The sequence below is a fragment of the Poecilia mexicana genome, unplaced genomic scaffold (assembly GCF_051168715.1).
Source record: "Poecilia mexicana isolate PSO_F unplaced genomic scaffold, ASM5116871v1 scaffold_7, whole genome shotgun sequence".
In the NCBI taxonomy this organism is placed as follows: Eukaryota; Metazoa; Chordata; class Actinopteri; order Cyprinodontiformes; family Poeciliidae; genus Poecilia; species Poecilia mexicana.
Genome location: NW_028263376.1, coordinates 21,395,322 through 21,417,765, shown reverse-complemented (window position 1 = coordinate 21,417,765; position 22,444 = coordinate 21,395,322). Strand labels below are relative to the sequence as shown.

General features: G+C 40.8%; 1 protein-coding gene across 2 annotated transcripts; it reads right to left on the bottom strand.

Moving 5' to 3' along the window:
• Positions 1-247: 247 nt before the first annotated feature.
• On the bottom strand, positions 248-21,704 carry LOC106918576 (uncharacterized). Of its 2 annotated transcripts, none has more exons than XM_014988439.2 (3): positions 20,910-21,704; positions 2,761-4,481; positions 248-2,647 (listed from the first exon to the last, which is right to left on the bottom strand). In XM_014988439.2, exons 2-3 carry the CDS (start codon positions 4,321-4,323, stop codon positions 2,183-2,185), a joined length of 2,028 nt encoding a protein of 675 aa, XP_014843925.2. In that variant the 5' UTR covers positions 4,324-4,481; positions 20,910-21,704; the 3' UTR covers positions 248-2,182. The 2 variants fall into 2 exon arrangements, with proteins under 2 accessions (XP_014843925.2, XP_014843926.2); XM_014988440.2 differs by lacking the exon at positions 20,910-21,704 and adding an exon at positions 9,498-9,824.
• Between the last annotated feature and the right edge of the window lie 740 nt (positions 21,705-22,444).

Below are 22,444 nucleotides of genomic sequence, written 5' to 3'. Positions count from 1 at the left end.
TGAAAGGCATTACGGGAAATTTAATGTAATCTTCATTATTGCAGCTTGTATTTGATACTATTTTCTATAGTGCAGCTAGACACCTGTTGTGCATTTTGCTCAAAGCATGCTGATAAACAAATAATAATGTGAATGTTTTTCTCCCTCTTCATTTGATGTTGAACTCATACTCAGAGTATGACATGCTAATTTAATTTTCTCATTCTGGAACAAATATGTGGAATAAATTGACCACAGAAATTAAATCTATAAAGCTTTTTTCTCATTTATTTCTATCGAACATCATATAACAGATTCACAATTTTTTTAAAAATATACATTTTTGTAGCTGTAACATTTAAAAAGAAAATAAAGTAACAGGTAAGATTTTTCTCCTTTAAAATAAAATAAAAAAAAACAAACTAAAGTGAGAGAGAGTGCTGAATCAGATGATTTACCCGTATCTGAGTTTAAAATACTTTCATCATTTTTTTCCCTGCCTTCGAACATATACAGTACATTAAAAAAATGAGACGGGAACTGAAGCGTACAGTACACACAGGGGTCAAGAGCATTCACAAAGCATCATGTTCCAACGTGTTATTAGCACCATTTCTCTTCAGCCATACTGCACCTTTTTTACTCCTTCCATCATTCAGTTTTTAATGGAAAAACACCATGAGTGTCGAGGCGATGTGGCACAGACCTGCCTGTGTGGGTGGGATTGTCTGTTACGCAGTTTTCATTAGTGTTCTCCCTTTCTCAGAGATAATGTTAAGAACATATTGGAGAGTAATGCTTTGATGAACAACCTTTTTAAATGACTCCCAGTGATAAGAATTACAAAAAAAGGCGAAGAGTTGCTTATACATTCACCTTGCCTGCCCAGGCCGGTGTGAAAACATCGGCTCCGATGCAAGAAAAGAAACAATTAAAGAAAAACTGCATTGCAAGATTGACAGAAATTGCATTAAATCTGTTTAGCATATTTACTGTATATAACATGTGTCATATATATATAACATCTGTCATATATATATATATATATATATATATATATATATATATATATATATATATATATATATATATATATATATATATATATATATGCAATTCCTCAATAGCGTTTACTTTCATAACACTGATTGAAAATACCCTGCAGTAATTACTTTTATTGAGAAGGTGTGTGGGACGACCATAGCAAAAACAGAGTGAACACAGACAAGTGCTTGATTGTCTCATTAAATATCTTCAGTGTCTTTGTAAAGAGTCAATTAGCTGCTGCTATATCTCTGAGTGAATTCACCCCTTCACCAGTTCATACTCAAATTTGAAACCTAGCATTACCATTTCATCCCTTCCTGCTTCTATTTTATGCAGTTGAATAAATAATTTAATACTCTCTTATGAACTTACACCATGGTGCATCAGTTTATTTCAGGCTGCTGTGTATTTTTGTCAGTTATGGAGAAAAATTGTAATAATAGTGGAAACTTTAATGTAATTTCGTTCAACTGTATATCATTACCTGAAGATTATGTACTTCACTCTGTTCCATTTAGATCACTTGAAATATCACAGATTAGAACCCAGGGGGCAAACCAATATACCTTTAAGTGATCTTGTAAGATATTACGTATTGAAGTTATAGAAACACATCTCTTTACAGTAAGTAGGATGTAGATATTTTCTTTGAATAATGGAAACAAACACGGGTATGATTGGTACAAGCTGATGCATGGTCAGTGTAAAACGTCCCTCTGGTGGACAGCATCCTTTTGTGTGCAAAATAATCAGTTATGAAATGGCCAAAACTACAAAAGTACCAAATGGTGAAGGAGCGAATTGACATGCACCCTGCTGCTCCTTTCAGAAAAGGAAAGGGTGAGGGAATGGAAATAACAGGAAAGGAAAAGACAGGAAAGGAAAAGGAAAGGAAAGGAAAGGAAAATAAAGGGTATGACAGGGAAGGGAAGGGGAAATGTAAAGAAAAAGAAAGGAAAGGAAATGAAAGGGTCAGCAGGGGCTACATCTTTATGAATTAGACAGATCACTTGTAATTTGTGTCTTCTATTGTTGTGTATATCTTCCCTGCAACCCTACCTTGAGGTCTCTCCATTGTTTGTCTTGGTAGGATCAACAGAGACAAGGAGGGTGTGTATGTGCTCGCGTGTGTGTGTAAGTATGCATGTGCAAGTTTCTACTGCCACTTCATTAGCTTGGAGCCATGAGGTAAATCCAGGAGGCTTTTATCAGTTCTGGTTGAGGGAAGTGTGTCTGGTGCAGACCAGCGCCGTTTACGAGGCCGTTGCTGCTCCTTTGCGGGAGTATCTGTAGCCTGTTTGCAAGAAGGGCCTGGTGTTAAAAGGGGTGGCTGGGAAGGAAGTGGAGGTGGTGGAGGTGGTGGTGGCATCTCCTCCCTTTGTGAGCTGCTTGAATCTGCTGGACCTCTGGGGAGCAGTTGCGTCCGATGACCCCTAGAGCTGGTGCGGCTGGGTGTCCGCTGAGTTTGTGTGGGCATTGGGGTTAGGGCTAGGCAAACATCACCCTCACTAAGCTGACGGCAGGGCAGGCCATACAGCTGTGTAGTTCTCTGAGGAGAGCAGGAAGACCAGCCCTGGTCTTGCACAAAGAATGGGTACTCCACCAAGACCTGCAGTAACTCCTAAACAAAACCAAGAACAGGATTACTTTAGAGTCAATGGGACTTTTGCCATTCAACATTACAACACTGACAAACTTCTTAAAGAAAAGAATTCAACCCTAGCAAAAGCTAACCTGAGAGTTGCGATCTGTAAGGTGAACCTGCAGGTGACTGAAGCCCTGTGTACTGCTCGGGGAAATCACCAGAACAGTGCAGGTGCTGAGGTGGAACTCAGGAGATGTATCTGCACTCCTCAGAAAGTCTTCTGTCCTCAGCTCCTCCACTCGTTTCAATCGCCCGCTGGCCAGCTCAATCAGAGACCCCTTGGTGAAATGAGGTAGGAGTGCAGGGGGAGATGGACGCAGGGCCGGGGATGATGTCTGAGGATTGGAAGGAGAAACATCTCTCCCTCTGTTGCGTCGTCTCTCGCGCTCACTCTCTCTTTCTTGGTCTTTGTCATGATGTAATTGCTTATCTTTTACTTTACCCTTTTCCCTGTCCCTCTGGAGGACCTTGTCTCTTTCTAGGTCTCTATCCCACTCTCTTTGTGACCTGTCATGGCTGTTAGGCAGACTAAGGGGTGAGTGTGGCGAATTCCTTAGTGTGTGCTGCCTTGGACCTGGCTCCCTATGCAGACTGTATGAAAGTGTTCCTGAGGAGCTGGAGAGAGGATAGGCCTGGGGGTGAGAGCTGGGATGGGTGACTGATCCAAAGGGGTAATATTGGGCTTCAGATGGTGTAGCCCCCACATGGTCCAGAAGTCCACCTCTGCCAGCCCTTGCGTCTGGTCCAAGGGTATGTGGACTAGTGGGGAGTGAAGTGGAGCTGGTCTTCCCAGACTGATTTGTTTCCTGCAGTGAGGAATGTGGTTCAGGGCTTACTTGAGGTTGAGAATCTGACAAAAATGCCCCTGCAGAATGGACAGAGGAGATCAGGTCCTCCTGCTGCCTACGTACACCATTGGCATGCAAAGTATATTGACTTACATCAAGCCTAGATCTGTCATTCCCATACTCTCCAGGGAGGAGAGGTCTGGAAACTGAGGCAGTCCTGCTGCCTGACCCATCTAAGCCATTAGGCCTTTTGTATCTAGGTCTTACATCAACTAAGCTAGGGTCTTGGGGATACAAAGAGTGAGGGTTAAACAAGTAGGAAGGAGAAAAGATAGAGGGGCTATAATCCCGGCGACCGGTGCTAAGGTAGGACCATATTTCTCTTGTACTTGCTGGAAAAGGAGTCTTAAATGAGGAAGAAGAGGAAGAAGATGGGGAGGGGGGCAATGATAGTGGTCCCTCCCCTCTGAGCCACCTAGAGTGATGGGGTAGGGTTGAGGTGTGGGGATCATCTCTCCAGGCAGGAGACACTGAGCTCCTTCTGTCGCTGACCTGGCCTGGAAAAAGTGGAAGAGAAACAGGTGAAGAATAGTTCAGGGACCATGGTAATGGCACATGGAGACCTGATGCTGGAGGAGGAAGGGCTGGAGGACTGTTTAGGAGATGGGGGTTTGGGTTAGAGAGAATTCTGTCCCGGTCACTGTGTTCCCTGCCTCCCTCCCCTCTACTGGCGCTATTCCGGCTCCGAAATGGCACAGGCGGTTTAAACTCATCCAGAGGGACGTGGTGTTCTGCAGACCCTTGCCGAGACTCCCTCTTTTTGGGAGGGAGGCGCTCTTTGCTGCGGTCAGGGCTTGGATTCATGGGTGGGCTCCAGCAGCAGTGGGGGCCCCCTGTGTATTAGTGTAGGTTAGGTCACATGAGCCTCACGGGAAAACGAGGGGTGCACACAGAGGGGAAGGCCGGTACACAGCATCACTGTTGGATCGCTGTTGCTGCTCTTGCACTGAAGCACCACTCACCTAGAGCAGAGCAAAAGAGAAAGAGACAGAAGTAGGAGAGATTAAGTGTGAACATTGGGAAAGAACAGTCTGTTAGGTCCTGGCATGAGTTGTAGTTAAGACTTAGCTGTCAGTATGGTCAGACATACAAACAAATATTCAGCTGTACTAGACAGATGGAGTGAAATCAGCCACTCACTCTTTCTTCCAAACTACTTTGAAGAGGTTAGAAACTTGTAGCTTTCTGATGGCTGTTGCTAATTGGTCATTACCTAACATGTCCAGTGTGGTGCAACTGAAACTTCCCATCTTGCTCGTTTCATTCAAACACATTACTCCCACATGTGGGCTAAAAATACATTTTGCAGTCAGTGAAGTTCAGAGGCAGTGCAGTAAGTATGTACAAAAACACACACTGCAAGGCCCGACAGCAGGAGAGTTTTCATCTCTGACTCTTGGGGGATGATTGGAATATGCAGATACGCTTTTGTACCACTTTCATGATCCACCCCCACGACATCCTCGGGTACTCTCAGTATTCTACATAAGCTTACTACCAACACCCCCTCAACCCTTCACTTTCAGATGAACATATGGACAATAACAGACAAATACTCCCTCAAGCGACTATAAGCACTCCACCAGTGATAGACAAAGCTGGTCACTGCCCACCAAAAGCTGACACAGTCACTGTTGATATTACCACCAGTTGTTGTAGACACAGGATATGCGTCTTTGCATATTAAATAGGCGTCGCAGCAGGGGTTTGGGCAAATATGTGTCTGCGTGTGTGTGTGTGTGTGTGTGTAACATGTTTTCCATGGTTGATCTGTATGTGAAAAAAATGTGTCATGTTTTTGTTTGGAAAAAAAAAATAAATCTGTGAATGTGTTCAATTGTTTGAGTCTTTGTGTTTGAGTCCTCGAATGTGTCAGAGATTTTTCCAGCCTCACTTCATTCAGTGAGAAGTGCGGGGGAGCTCCACTAATTCTTCTCCCAGTGTTTTAAAAGAGCCCTTTTGAAATGATGGCTGCGAGTCCAGCCGTTCCCTCCTCCAACATGTCGCTCCTCCAGCTGCCGGCCACTCAAGCCCCGCACTCACCCGCTAGTCTGTCAACTGCTAACCAACTCCCTGCCGTCTCACCATCCGCCACACTGTCTCCATGGCAACTGTGTCCACACATATGCACACACTCATATACATCCAGCTGGTTAGAGAGGTTAGACGGGGATAGTTTTTAGAAAGGCGGGTGTGCTGTTGCTCATCAAGAGACTCGGTCCAAAAACAGAGCAAGTGTAACAAGCTGCTTGAGCATCTTATTGGAAACCAAAAATAGGGCAGTGAGAGGTTTGGGATGTTTGTACAGTTAACATGACATGATGCATGTTTGTCAGCCCAACAAAGATGTAGTGAACATGAAGTAATGCACATCTGATAAGTCATGCAGTTGTCTCCAGGGTCATTCTGAAATTGATTTAAAAGTTTCCTTCTAATTCCAAATGAAAGATAAGCTCTGGATTATCTACTTGATTAATAATTCAGCCGCAATATACTATTATGTATTTACTCTATTCTGTCACTCAACAACTGCAAATTCGACTTCTGAGGTGAAGTGCCATGCCTGTATTTCTACATCCTGAATGCAGTCCATCTTTGTCAGATATAAAATAGTTAATCAAGAATAAGGAACCATGTGTCTTCATAAGGAACCAAGTGTCGTCATAAGGAACCAAAAGTCTATAAAACGTTTCATAGCTAATCTGATGTGTCGGAGCAACTGTAAAACTGGCGGCAAACTAGACAACTTTTGCAGTGTTTGTCAGTTTGGGAAAGATTTGGAATTCACACTGACTGGTTTCAGTTGTCTTCTTTGTATGACAATTTGAACAAAACACAGATCACACACTTTACAACCGCACATGATTTACCAACAAAAGTAATCTGAATGTAGGAAATTCCAATCAATTTTGTGGGTAAACAAACATGCCAGTTGGCGGCAGTAATGCACCAATTTGTTATTTTCGACTAATAAAAACCTTGGGTAGGAGAAAGAGAAAAAGGAGGAAGAGCGCTGACAACAAAAAATCTTGTCGTGTGTCCTCATCTCAGACCACATAAAATGGTGACAAAGAAGACAAATGAGCAAAATGTGGAAAGCTATTACTGCAGTATTAAACTACTGTTTCAATGTCCTAAGAATTTATGAAGTTTGAAACCAATGGCTGAGCTTTCAATTATAGCTCAGAGCTTAAGAAAAGACTTGTTAGACCCACAAGATGGAAGAATTCCTACTAAATAATAAAAAAAAAATAAATAAACTTGTTGGGCTCAAATCTCAATAGCACGTTTGTCAGATTTTCATCCTGTCATGCATGAACAGAGACAACAATATAATGCTTAATTCTAGGAGTGGCTTTAGTTAAAGTCTGCTAAAGTAACTTAAAAAGTAGCAACTTGGAGTAACTCATCTCAGAGGTGGCCAGACAAAAATACCTGTAGACTTATTTTCAAGAACACGTCAGACTGCCAATGGTGTGATTGTCTATATATATATATATATATATATATATATATATATATATATATATATATATATATATATATATATATAATAAACCCTTTATATTGCTATTTTCACCCTGTGGTTTGTACTATAAAGTATCTATTTTTTACTTAGCTTAACCAATTCTGATTAGTTTTTTCTTAAAAATCGCTGGATTTTCGCATTTTCCCATTCAAATGCTCAGAAACGAAGCCGGTGAGGCAGCAGCGAGCTGAGCCTCACCTGGGATTGCTCAACCTCTCACCAACTGCACTGGCTGCCGTTCTTTGAGAGCATGTTCGTCCTGTCTGTACGCCAGCAATAAAATGGCTTAGAAACATTTAATATATGGACTGATTTTCCATAATTTCGCTTATGTTTATAATGTACAGTGTTTTTTGTCACTAACTGTGTGTGTATCGTGTTTTGTGTGCGGAGGAGCGATCAGAAACGGCAGAGAACAGACTCGAGGTGAGGCAGGCAGTTCTCTTGCCTCATCGCTGGGGGCGCTCATGATCCCAGATATTGTGACTGCACAACTGCAGAGTAAGACACAGCGAGCTAGCCATGGAGCTAGCCATACAGTAAATAAGTAAAGTACAGGGATATCTTTGTTTTCTCATCTCTTCCGACGTCAACATGAAAGACTACATTTCTACACTTAAACAGTTTTCTAAAGTGGATTTTCAATTGAAGCAGGAGATGATAACTAAGGAAGACCAACACCGGAGCTGAAAGTTTCGCTTCGAGACAGTTTTATGATTCTTAAACGGAGTTATATAGACATGCTGAGGATAGACTTGGCTTTGGATGAACGGATATTTTTGTGCTGAATTAGCGTTGTATGGATTTCATTGATACGTAAAGGTAAGACAGCAATAAGATGTTTTTGTTTAGTTTTTTAATGAAATGTGCGTTTTGTGGGCTACAGTTTGTATGTCTAAATAATTCAGTAAAGTAGAAGCGGCAGCTAATGTACCACAGCAATTATTTATTAATAAAACATTAAGCCTAAAACGTATTACAACAATAGACTAAATGTTCTGTTCTGTGTGCAAAATTCTTTAATTTGGTGTTAAATCCTAAAACATGAAGTGGCATTGTTGCCAGTTGCTATGGCAACGAGTCTGCTTAGCTTGGCGAATACAGATAACTTTGCTGTGGAACATAGCACAAAATTAATACCTACATTTTTAATTTTCACTGAGTTAACGCGGCTATGAATGACATGTAAAAGATTTGTCTTTTTGCCCCCCAGCGTTGTATGCATGCGCGAAATTTCCGTAGGTCCGATAACATGCATGGAGTCTAAGTCATAAGTCAGTGCCTCACCAGCAATGAACCTCACCGCACGTCACTAATATACTTTGTCTACATAGTGTGGTATTTCTGTTGTTCATGTTCAATAAATCAGTCAATTTAAATGCCTTTCTTTGAACTGTTTAATAGACACACAAAGTACCTCTATTTTCAAGGTACTTTGCACAGGAAAATACAGCTGTTAATTGTTTCAGCTAAAAAAAAAATTATTGCAACGAAAAAAATGTCTGTTTAAAGATAACTTCTGAAACATAACAACAGAATTAAATGGTGTCCTTTAAATGATGTTTAATTTTTTTTTATTTTGTTTTTATAAAGAGGTATAGAAAATATTTACTTATTTCTATTTTATGTAGATTTTTTTACTTTGATAAAAAATAAATAAATCCTAATATTTTAAGAAATGAACAAACTCAAAATACAATTTTAAAAAATTACATTTATTTAAAAAAAATGTTTGAATTAAGAAATGTTTTTTCTTAATTTATGATACTGTCTGAAACAAATGTGTTTTAAAAATAATCCTGTTTTAGCATTTGTCCTCAGATGACTCTTACTCCCACCTCTCCAAAATAGACGTAATATAAATTTGCAAAAAGAGTACAACAAAACAAAGAGTACAATTGTGCATGTGGAGGAGTTTGAAAAGAAATGTCTCCTAACAGAATACTCCTACACTGTGCAGACGCGCACAGCGAGCTGGAGTTTAGCTGGAGCTACTGTTGTTCTACAGAAACATTTCAACACATCCAAAGAAACAGAGCGCACGCATCATAACGTTGCTCATTCCTACGTGTAAAATTTGCTATAAATCTTAGGGTTTTGATCAGAAAGTAAACAAAAAAATTGTAATTAGCTTTAACAAAAATAACAATAACAATTAACTCTTTTTATTAATTAGGTAAATAAACTCATACCCACTTATGCCCTGCTCTATGTTATCCCGCCTTTTCTCTTCATGCATCTGCTTGAGACGTGTCAAACATGCACTCCGACTTGTGACTACAAACCTCAGATAAATACATTGTCTAAAATGTCCCACTTGTGAAACTTGAAATATTAACTCAGTTGTACTATAAGTAATAGATAAGCAAGGAACAGATGTCAGCCAAAAGGAAAAGAGTTAGAACAAGCAGGTGGATGAAGTTGGCAGCTGCTATGATGTAAGACTGACCTTGGTACCGGGGTGAGGAGATGTCCCAGAGCTGGTACTCATTCATATTCTAGTCCTCCCAGGGGGGTCAGCCCACCTCCCAGCTCCTTACTGTGCCACAGTGCTTCCTTCACAGCACCGCCATGGGCTCCAACACCCGCAGATATCAGCAGCCTGCAGCTACGCCCTGCCTCTGATCTCTGAACGAGTGAAATAACACCAGCGAGCCCACCAAACTGAAGGAAAAAACTGAGAGTCTGCTGTCGGTCTCCGTGTCTGTTGTGCCTGTGAGCATGTGTGTGTCAAGAGAGTGTGTGTGTGTGTGTGTGCTTGTGTGTGCAAAGGGCTGAGGAAATGAGTAATATCTAGCAGTGAGAAACATGTCTGCTATGCAGAGCCACACAGGCAGACCAGTTGCTGCTGCCGCCCACTTGCTTTAATCACTGTGAGGGATACAAACATGCATACACACATATACATGCACTCATATGTATGCACAGTCAAGGATGCAGACTCCAGATCTGTCTGATGTCTTCTACTTCTAACAAACTGTCTCCAGTTGAAAACATGGAATATTGCTAATCAGTCAAGTGAAGAGCAATCAAATCACTAATTTATGTCTGTAATGACATTTACAGAAGACATGCTGACACATAGAAGAAAGAAAAGGATGGAGGGGAGGCAGAAAGACAGTTGATGAGAGACATGGAGGGACGTGGTAGGAGGCTCATCCTACACACACTCTCAGACTTAGGCTTTTGCTGGTGCCTCTGACTCAAAACTAAACCTCACATCCATCAAGAACACACACAAACACAGAAAAGCACATGCACAGCAACACACACAGACCCACACACACACACACACACGCACACATGCACAGTGCTCTTTTTTGTTTATCTGCAGTTTCATCTGAATTTGTGTCCTTTGTTCTCATCAAAGCACTTTGTGACGAACCTGCTTATTAAGAGAGCTTTTATGAATACATTTGATTTGACTTTATATGCTTGCACAGACATAAACACACACACACACACGCACACATATGCACAGTTGTACACACACTGAAACAAGTTGAAACGCACGCAGGAGCACTGCAGGGGAGCTCTGAATGATTTGCTTCAGTGATTCAGTCAGTACAAGTGGAGTGTGATGGTATGGCTGCCTTGGCTTGTTAGTACTCTATTCGTGAGTGTAACGTTCATTCAGAGCACAGAAACAATCAAGAGACATGCATGGAAAGGAAACAAACCAAGGAAAGGGTTTGGGGCCATGTGCTCGTAGATCTTCTTAAAATGCAGAACAAAACCCAGACTTCTACCCACAAACAAGACATTAACCTTGACTCACTTATCAACCGTAGCCAAATGGAAGGGTTAATAAGAAATGGAGGTGTGAAAACAAAATTCAGCGGGAAGCCCACACTGAAACATCCTTTCTGGGAGGCGACAACTGCCAAAAACATCACCTCTGACATTTTACAGAATGTTACTTTTATTTTTCAAAGCAAGCTCAGACGGAAGATGATAGACACTGAGGTTGTGTGGGCACGGCTGCTGTCTGCTCCAGCAAATGTTTCATGTGGGCAGAAACGTAAACGAAGAATTTTGGAATATCCTGGATGAAAGACCAAACAGCTGCAGGGCCGCATGAAAATGAAATCATTGACGTATGACTGAAATCGGTGTAATCTTAAATTGTTGAAATGTGTGCGACGTTTATGCGTTATTGACTAAACAGGTTCAGGATTCATAGAATGAATCAATAAGCCAAACATGAATCCATTTAAAGAAAATAACAGTTCTTTCTATGGACTTTTCAATGTGCTGCTAACTTAAATGTAGCTGTCTATATTTTAAGGAGAGATTTCTTCTGAAGAAAAACATTTCTATTGATTTAATACACAAACAACCTTAGAGTCGCCTTGGCTGTAAATTAAACAGCTTGATACAAGGCTATGTTTTATATTTTTCTCACTGTTTTTTTATCAAAAGCATCAAAACAAGGTTTCTAGATAGTTGGAAATAATAGATGTTAAATAATGGGAAATCAATTAAATGAAAATGCTTAACAGCGTCACGTAAAAGCTGTCATTCGTATTTTGAATTCTTATAACTGCTAATGACTGCATATTTGGGGGATTGTTGTGTTAAACCAAAAATAATGCAGTTCAAAATCACACGGTGGGCTTTGACTGACATGAATACGCTCTGATTTCCTTTCCTTAGTCTCAAGTTTTTTTTGTTGTAGCACAGTCTCCTTTTAGGATTGCCCTGTAAAAACATCACTCAAGACTGCATGTTCAGTGTGATGTGCACGGCCTGATACTGAGGCTCAGTTGCGCGCAGATTAGCTGTTTTCAACAGCTAGGCAATGTCTGAACTTACATAATTGTACTTAGTAGGACTGGACGATATGGCTGAAAAACGTATCACAATGTCAGCGATTCCTATCAGCCGATACAGATAATTGTTGATTGTTTTTGTGTTTAAAATATCTGAAGTACTGCCAATCCAGTGGTGAGATCTTGTCTCCTGTTTTATCCACAATTTTCTCTCAAGCTGCCATTTTCTCCCTTCGCCCCACGCTGCTGTTTTTTTTTTATTATTTTTTTTAATTATATTTATTTTCAAACAACTATAAGGTTTGGTGGCAAAACCTCAAACTACTGCTGTGTAAATTGCTCAACAGGTTGTTGCTAGATTACCATTGAGTGAGAGAGTTGGATGACGCCATCCACCTTGCTTAGCTGCCCATGAGACTAAAGCCTTTCCTCTGCTGACATCCTCCAGAACGCTGTGCAGAACGCTGTGCGGTTCTGGATCGGAGTTCAGTAAAATTAATGAACATTATATTGAACATTGAATATATTGCAATATGAACTGTTATTGAGTTATAACAATAATGGGAAATTATTCCCAATATTGTTAGGAGTCCTAGTACTTAGGAGTACCAAATAAAAACGGGTTGCAAATATTTTAGGCACACATGCAAATTTTGATTTGTGAAATAGTTGGGGAAAAAAAATGCTTCCTTCAAATTTTACTTCAAAATTATCCTCTTCTTTCGGGGAATCACAAAATATTCCAAAAATATATATTTACCTTGGTGGTTATGATGTGACAAAAAGCGAAACAGCTCAGGTGGTTTTAATCATTTTGCAAGGCACTGTATAATCTGACGAATTTCAAAGCACAAAGTCATGTTGCATATGAATGTGCGCATGGCAGTCCAGTCATAGAGAAAAAGAAAGAAATACGGATGGATTGATCACAAAAGTATGAAGCGCAGCATTGAGATATGGAAATGACTACACTGTTGTACTCGTGGAGGCACCCTCGGCTATTTAATATATCCAAAACACACAAACGTCAACACAAGCCAAAGCACAAGAGATCCATGCTGCACTGCCAGTCATTTATAGCACCACCTGAGTCATTTGGTGGTGTATACTCTTCCTCCATATCTCTTGTTTCTGTCTGTCTTTCTCTGTGGTGTTGCACGGTGTAATCTGGCCATCTCTCCCTCTCTCTCTCACACACACACACTCACACACACACAGATACACACAAACAGGGTCAAGTCTCGATAAGAAAGGTCAAATGAGTCAGGCAGCATTCAAGAAATCATAGCACATCAAGAGCAAACGAAGCAAGAACCGCAACAGGTGACTGAACATTTTACTATAATACTTTGAAGGTCTGATTTATAAGAACATAGTCATTTCCTTTGTGCTTGTTCTTTTTTTTTTTTTCTTTACATCTGCCCTTCCTCATGAGTATCCCTGTATTGGGTGTCCTATCACGTTTCAGGCTGAGAAGGAGATCTATGATGGACGTCTGATGCAGCAGAAATTTTGTTGCTGAATGTAATAGATCTGAACAGAGGGGAAGAGTAGAGGAGAGTATGGCGAGATGAGGGCAAAGAGCAGAGAAACAGAGAGAGAGAGAGAGAGAGAGATCCTTGGAAAAATCGTAAAGTTAGATTTAGAGAAGAGTTGGAGAGACAAATTAATGCAGGGAGGGGTTGAGGGGAGGAGGGGAGTACTACTGTGGTGGCTTACGCTACAAGGAGCCTGGCTAAGCTGATAAAAGGACGGAGTGATACAGGCAATAGCTTGTTGGGCGACAAGCCAGGTCAGCCTTTAGGGCAATGACCCATTCTTCTGCAGGATGAGCCAGCAGCAATGGCTCAGTCAAAACAGTCATTGCATGAATGGGCCTATAGTCAAGGACTTACATCCGGTTTCATAGGTAAATACAAGCAACATAAGTTTAACAAACAGAGAAAATTTGCCCCTTTCATAATCCGGTTCTTGTAGAGTAATTGCATTGTGTAATTGTAACTTGATGTGAGTTGGACTGCTTGGCATTTGTAGTAAAATGGTGCAATATATTGACAATATAATATATTTGAACTGAATTTATGATTGAATAAGCTAAACTGATTCCAAAAAAAGAAACATAAATAAAGTTAAGGCTCAAATTGTTGGGCAGATACGTTTGAAGTAATCCTTTAATTTTACCAGCTCTCACTTTAAATCATTTTAATGTTTTGGAGTGGATTTGGACTCTTGGATTCGATTAGAGACTCTGGAGGGAGATGCATATTAGGGTGATGGCAAAGAGGTCATCACCACCAAATAGAAATAGTAAAAAAAAAAAAAACTGTAGAAATATCCAAAACGGTGAACGGTCATTACAAGAAAGGTTTTTTTTTTAATGATAATTATGAAGCACATAAATAATTTTCATCATGCCATCCTTTAGTCATAAAATATGAATAAAAATTCAACAAAGTGTAAGTTTGAAACAGTCACTCCTTTTACACTGCTTTATCTTTCTTGATTGAGTGAAAAATAATTTTAAATGTACAGAAAATTGAAATAAATTAACTGTTGAACTCTGAAAAGCCCTAGCTGACAGCAGACTCCTGTAGTGTGTGAGTGATTCAGACGCTGAGGCCTGTAATGTATTGGTTGGCTAATCCCTTGTGAATCCTAACTGGTACAGCCTAAGGCAGGCTTAGTATGGTTCTGGGGAGGAAATCCCCCCCTGCGTTAGTGGTACGGGCCATTAGCCCCTGGGGTATAAATAGGGCAGTCACGGCTCCTTAAGCTGGCTTTTACGCAATATCAGTTAAAAATATGACTTGACTAATTACAAGCAGGTCAGCCAGTCAGCAGAAGTAAAAAATTTCTCCACCTCGTTCTGCTTTTTGCTCTGACCATAGCGGGGCCATCCGCTGCAGGAGCACTTCTCCGTCTCTCCTTTTCATACGCGTGTGTCAGTGTGAAACGTGTGTCACAGTTTATATGACATTTCCAATTGCGGGTGTAATACCATTGTCACTTGTTTGGCATTTAAGATGTCGTTTGATGGGAGTTTCATTTTTTTGTTTCCCCCCCAGATTCTGAAGATTATAATTTGCCTGCATCTGAAACAACTTTTTTTTTTTTTTTTTTCAAACCACGACGGCTTCTACTTTCAGTTATCATGATGAAAAAACACGCACAATAGAACTTCAAATGTGATACTATAGGTTAGGTGACAGCAAGAAGTGATGTCATACAAGGCTGATGCACAGTCATGCTTTTCTATTTCTGTTCTCGCAGCTCTTTCCCAAATTAGCTTCCCAACTTTTTTGTGTTACGTTGTATATGTGTGTGTGTGTGTGTGTGCCTGTGTGTGTGTGTGTGCGTGTGTGTGTTGGCTCACTGTATTTCTGGCAGGAGATCTTCTCACTAGTATGAGATATGATTAACCAGACTCAGAGCCTTTGATGCACTCCCATGCTATGAGATCACCGGCTTATAAGAGAGGTGGAAGCAGCGGGAGAGTGGTAAGAAAAAAAGCTTGAAAGAGCAAGGACAAGCATGTGAAGTTTCAGTGTGAAGGAGGAAGTGGGAGGGGGTGTGGGGGGGTCACTGTTTCGCCTAAACATTTGGCTGTTTTTGGCTTTGTCCACCTATTGAGTGGCAGTCAAACCTGGGGTTTCTGCTCGTTCTGTTTCAGCAGTTAAAATGTCAGCAAACAGTAACCAAACATGACATCTCCACGGAGAGACAGCATAGCCTGGTCTCTCACCGGTACCTTAAGTGGCATTCATATTCAGATAGACTGTCTAGACTGGCTTTAGAGACTCTGTCTAGAGTACCTTTATCACTGCTGGTATTCAAGGCAACGTTGCTATACACTGCCATTATTGCTGCTGCTCCACCACCCCTCCCACACCATATCTACTGCCGTTGCAGTCATTTACTCAACTCATTCTTTAGGCTGCTTGCTGTAGAAAAGTGTTGCAGATTAAACAGTAATATGTCTGAATCGGATAAATGAAATACCAATTTTTGATAGAGCTTTTTCACATTAAGCTATTTCCGCACCGTTGCTGACAAATTCAAACAAGCACAAATGAATTCATGTTTGCTTAATTTTGATCTTAATTTTGCTCTTGATTGAAAATAATTCCAAAAATAATTAGTTTAAGGACGGCTCTCCAGATGGAACTTGTTTCGGATGTTACGCTCACCACACATTGACACCAAAACCTAGAGGGAGCGAGCTCACATGCATGGGCTTCAGCAAAAGGATAAAGGCAGGTCTAACTGAAAAGCGGTGGGTGTAAGTGGTGGGAGGCAGGGTTGAAAGGTTGCTGACCTTCATTGTAGTTGAAATGCAGAGGAGGAGAGCATGCTGCTTGATCATACACTGGGGTTATCGAGTCAAAGCCAAGGAAAACAGTCCATTTCAAGAAAACGACCCTTTGTATGTGGTCAAGTAACAGACAGGGTGCGTGCACGTGTTTGCAAATGACCAACCATCGCACCTTCATTATTACACTCCTCTCTTTCACACATGCTGCAAGTAGGTAAGAGAAGAAATGCATGCCATGAAACACCCTGCTCTCATGAGAGAATTTGAACGACAGGTGTGTCTGTCACATTTAAGTAGTCTGGCACAGTGTCAGCTGTGTTCAAACACTGACTTCTGTTTGGGATTATTCATCACACTCCTGGTCTCTTTGGCTCAGATCCCAAGCGTGTTCTCATATCAGATCAGCTGGGGGAGAGCCCAGATCTACGAAGGCCATAAATGTAGAACTAATTTTATATTGTTTCGAATAGAATAGAATACAATAGAATACAATAGGGCAAAATTAAAAACAAACAAAAAAAAACTTTATTTGTCCCTTATTGAGAAAGTTCAGCTCACCAAAAAGAGTGATGGAGAAAATACACTTTTACGAATTTAGCAAAACAAACAAACAAACAAACAAACAAATAAATAAATAAATAACATTCAATAAATGAATATTGATATATCTTAGTTATGAATAGAATAGAATAGAATAGAATAGAATAGAATAGAATAGAATAGAATAGAATTGAATAGAAAATTGGAATACTGACCATAATTGGACAACTGTTGTCTCTGTTGAATGGAAGCAGGGTTTTTTTAGGCCTAATGGTAACCTTATCTTGCCAATAAGCTCAATGTATTTGTCATAGAGCTCGAGAATCCTGTGCTCAACACTGACCTTTGCCATCTCTTGAAACACTTTAAACGTGTCGTTATCTTGATCCTCAAAAGCAAATATTGCTAGCCAGAAAATAAGATTTCTGTTTTTCAGAAACAGCAGTAGGAGTCAAATAGGAAGTACATAATTTACACACAAACATATCTGTGTAGTTTCAACCTGCCTGTTTTACTTTGAAGTGGGAATTGTTATTTTTTTTAACATTTCCTTTACTTCAAAGTTCAGATGTTTCTAAAGATTAAGTTGAGATGGCATTTGTAGGAACAGAACTGTGCTGTCTGAAACTGCTTTTTTTTTTTTTTTTTTGCTTGTTTCCTTGTTTTTGTTTAAAAATGTGCCCTCTGAGCCGGTAGCAATAGGTGACTCATGCTACGAGGCATCTGAGCTTGAACGTCTGCAGGTCACCAACTGTAAGAATGTACAACATGAAGCTGTATATTTGGAAGAATTGTGTTTATTACTAAAGCATCATGCTGTAGAAATGGATGTAGTTAGAAGTAACATTAAAGTTGGTTAGCATAGATGTGGAAATGAAATGAGCTATAATTAAGAGCAACAATACTGAAAGTAAAGCTGTTAGATGCTGCAAATGATTAGGCAAAGAAATGAAGGGTTATCTTCAAGTAGGATAATGACTCTAAATATACTGTCAGTTTACGTTTAGATTGGCCTAGTAAAAGTACAGACCTAAATATAATTGAAGGTCTGTTGCAAAACTTTGTATTTAATAAAGAAAAGCAGGCAAAAATGGTAGTATCTATGAAGAAAATACCACCGAAGACTTGAAACTATTTGCCTAGTGCAGAGGTTGGTTCTACAAATCATTAACTCATTGGGGGAGAGCATATCTGTGCACCATCATTCTCAGATTTTCATTTCTAAAAGAAAAAAAAAAACATCAAATGTGTCATTTACCTTCTACTTCGTAATCACAAACTACTTTATGTTAGCCTGTCAGTCTGATTCCCAATAAAATACTCTCATATTTGTGATTATAAAGAGCCAGTTAATGTGCACACTGCATAATTTATTAAAATATTTCTGAAAAAAAAGAGGAGAGAAAATGTGACTCATTTTCTTTTCTGCAAGTGGATGACATGGAAGACAGGCAAAGACATGTAAATGCTCGCCCATACAGTAGGTGTGACTCGTGAGTGACAATGAGAGAGATTATCCCTCCGTCTGTTTGCAGTGAGGTGGTGAGTGTTTCTTGACTTTCCGAAGAAGCAGCGAAGAAAGCTGTTAAGAAAATAAATACTTGTCAGTGGTTACAGAAGTTCAAATGTTTGCTAAACTGTTGCCCCCACAAGTGGCCCTCAGATCTGATTTTGTGTTGGCATGCTGTACTTAAAATCTCAGACACAAGAAGGGCATGTGCGTAGATTCCTGCAATCATGCAAATGCGTAGTCTCGGCATGAATGTACACTTCAGTCTATAGTTTTCCCTTTCTTTGTATTTCACTTTCAGCCTCCCCACCCCACCCACTCTCGGTCTCCCTTCTCTGTCTTTCCCTCTCACTCATCTGGGTGGCTGTTTGAGAGCATACACTCAGCGTGGGTGAGAGTGTGAGAGTGCTAGAGTAGAGTATATGACTGCTAACACAAGATGTAGGGTGTGTGTGTGTGTGTGTGTCTGCCTGTCTGCGTGGTGCTGTAGGTGGAGAGGCACAGCAGGGCGTGAAGGAGCGCTGTGATAATGACAGGCCATGCATTATATAACATGCAGATTGCATAAGGAGAAGATTATTTTAGGTCCAGATATTGAGGATGTATAAGTAATTTTTTTATTTTTTTTTATGTGGGTGAATATCGCTGCGTGCACCTCTGAATGCATGCATGGGTGTTTGTGAAGAAATCTGCACATTTATTTGGCTACTTTCAAGGAGCGTTGGGGGACAAACTAAAGTGTATTTTATGTGTGTGTGTTTGTGTGCGTTTTTTTTAAGAGTATACACATTTTCAGCTTTCTTTTGCAACTATCTGCATATTAAAACAAATACATAGGAATGTTGGTTTTATTTTTTTTTCTTACAGTGGGTATAAGGATGTCTACGCTGCATGCACCCACTCATTATCACTTTTAGACTTCAGAGAGATCCACTTGAAAAAGGGCAGATTCTCCTTAGTGGTTGGAGGGGGGGGGTAAAGCAAAGTAACTTTCATTTATGATGATTTTGATGTTCAGAGCTTGTCCAAAAAAGGAGCAGCATGCTCATCTTTGGACCTAAAATAATTGTTGGAGTCTCCCTCAGTCACTTGGTATCGAAGCTGTGGTGCTCAGATACAGTCTGCGTGTGCTACTGCCTCACTCCATGCATGAGTGTGCCCCTGTAAAAATAGACCTCTTAAAGGGCCAGCAGCCACTCAACCTTCTCCCACAAGAGACCTGTTCTTCTCTTCAGGGTGACACAAGAAACATGGGACAACATTTTCACTCGGCCCACATGATCAGTTGTGCTTCTGTTTCCCAAAAGCTGTAAAATAATCGGAGCCTGCTCAGTCACACCAAATACCTTCACGAAGACAAATCTCTGCTATAGGTGATTACGGTGTTAATCCTCAGGCATTCTTCCAATAAGTGATTGTAAAACACAATATAAACAAATAAACAGGTAAGTTTTAATTGAACCAGAATAGATCAAAAGTCATTCTGAGAGAGTCCTTGCTTCTACCTTCAATAAGTGACAAACCTAAGCTTAAAAGCAAGAAATGCATCGTCAGAGAAACTCCCTGTACTTTGTGGCAGTTCCTTCAAAGCAGACATTAGAGGAAGCAGTTACACAGAGACGTAAGACTTCTTGTGGACTCTGGCAGATCACCCTAGTAATTGAAATAAGTGAATTAAGTCAGCAGGGACAAATGGCGTACGTCTCGCTTGAAGGACATCTGCAGTCAAGGACTGTGGGAACTCGGGTGAATTCTCCTATACGTAGCATATTGGTGATTGGGGCAACAGAAGGATGCCGCCTGCAGTAGCAGAAATAGATGTACCAAAAATCATAACTTTGCTCTCTGGTGTACAAAACACCAGGAGGGATTTGTTGCCCGTATGTGACAGAATGTGCACAACACAGCTCTGATCTTTTCACATAGGCCTGCAGAGAAAAGTTTCATGAGTTAAAAGTAAGAAAAGGGAATAAAGCTACTGAGTTAGGGGTTTCTTATAATAAACAGTTTTTTGGATGTTAACAGATGCTCCTGCACACCTGCATGTCGTACCTTTAATGACACGAGAGCTCTCAGAGATTTGACTACAACATCTGCACACCATGCTTTTCCTCTCATTCTGACAACCTGCCCACCCCACCACCACCATCCCCTCACATATACACACACACACCCACTGGACAAACCCCACCCTAGTCAGTCTCATCTCCATCCTTCCCAATTTAAGCGGGCTCCTGGAGGGCCCCTGGCTATCTCTGGACCAGGGCTATTTAAGCCCACTGCTCTAATTCTGAAAGCCCTGATCTGCAGTCAGGCTGAGAGATAAACCTCACACACTCTTTCTCTCCCAATCAGTCACAATATCCCTCTAGTTCAAACACTCACTCATTGTTTTTGTCTTGCAAACACACATGTCACACTTATTCACTGCTGAGTGTCTTCTGTCATACCTGGCTGACCTGCCTTCCTCAGAAAGCCATGCACCTCTTGACTAACTCCTAAATCAATCTTCTCACAGCAGTTTTTTTTTTTATATATCCTGTCACCCAAAGTTATCAACACACCTGTGCTCTCTCGCGCTTTCCTTCACACACAAATATGGACACGCGCACACACACACACACACACACACACACACACACACACACACGCACGCACACACACACACACACACACACACACACACACACCCTCTCACTGAGAGGAGGAAGCTCCGTGGTCACATACCTTGCTGGGTGCCTTTACGTAGCTCGTATCTGAGAGTTGTTCTCATTGGATCAGGCAGCAGCAGGCACGCAGGAATATCCAGTTTTGACACTGAGTCTCTTCCTCCTCTCTACTGCTCAGCCTTCTCTCTCTTCATCCTATTCCTACCTCTGCTCCTTCTCACTCTCTAAACGCCTCTTTGCTCTCTCTCTCTCTTCTCTCTCTCTCTCTCTCACTCTCTCTCTCTTTCTGTTTCTCCGTCTGAGCGGGCTGTTTCTCTCTCCTGACTGCCTGATCTTCCTCTCTCCCTCTTTCTCAGTGCCACAAATCTTTTATCTCACTCTTAAAACTTTAGTCTACAATCATTTCCCTTGGTGAGTCCCCTGTGCCAGACCAGGATACTTGGTAACTTTTCCTCTCCCCCTGCCTAATATGCTCTCTGTCTCTCCCTGCCTTGCCGGGAGTGTATAATTAGACAGAGCTCAGTGGTAATACAGTCAGGCTCATTGTGGGAGCCTTAGCATTGCTGCTCATGTTTGGCTGACAGCCCAGTGGCTTCACTCATTAACCTCCCTCGAGCTGCAGAATGGACCAGCCCACAAGCCTGTGCTATTTGCTGCAACACCTCAGCCTCTTTGCAGTGGAGCCAATCAGAGGCCGCTGGGATGGTGAGGAAAGGTGTGCTCGCCGGACACACACGTCCCTCTAGATGAGTGGAGCTAAACCTTATCTCAAAGTATCGACACACGCCGGCAGATGAAGCGTAACACCCAGCTGGTCAAATCTGACACAATGAGGTTTTCATCACAGTCATAACAAGTCAGTTCTCCTTTTAGCTCAGTCCCTCGTTCATGATGTGCGTGTGGTGGCATCATGTGCTTTTCTTTGAGGCATGAAACCGCAAAGCAGATCACTCACATTTTTTTTATGAAACCACTGTGAGGTATGGGAATGTCCTGTGCAATTTAGCAATAAGTCATATGCTCTCTTTACTGTACTGCATGCCCCAGTTCCCATCAAGTATGACCTTGCTTAAACCCTTTGAGGAAGATTTCCTTAACTCTCTAATCTATTCAAGAAAAATAACAATGAATCTTAAAAAGGAAGAGCGTCACAATTTTGAAGGACACATTTAACTTTTCAGTACTTGGTTTTTTACTAATTGAACAGTTGTTTTATTATATTGCTCACAGAAGAAAGTAACAGCTTGTTCCACCTCCTCACTCAATCTAAATAATAAGGATACAGAACGTTGCTTTTCTAAAGAAAACGAATCAGCTGCCCAGAAACTCAGTTACACACAGTTAAATTATTCTGTTTTAAAACGATTAAAAAATGCCATTATTTTAAAATGTTCGCACTAAGCGTGTTGCATAAATTAATCAGACAGACGCTGTGCAGCCCTTCAGTAATTGCCGAAGATAATTTCAGGTCATCAAAATGTGATGTTTCCAGCATGAACATATTGTTTATGATCGTTCCATTGCAGACTGAAGTATGGACTTTGACAAGGTCACTCCAAAAACTTCCTTTTTCTGAGAGAAAAATCAGAGAAG

Coding starts and splice junctions, on each gene's coding strand:
- LOC106918576 (XM_014988439.2), bottom strand. CDS start 4,323: ATGAATCCAAGCCCTGACCGCAGCAAAGAGCGCCTCCCTCCCAAAAAG. Junction 2,648..2,760: donor TTACAGATCGCAACTCTCAG/GTTAGCTTTTGC, acceptor GGTTTTGTTTAG/GAGTTACTGCAGGTCTTGGT.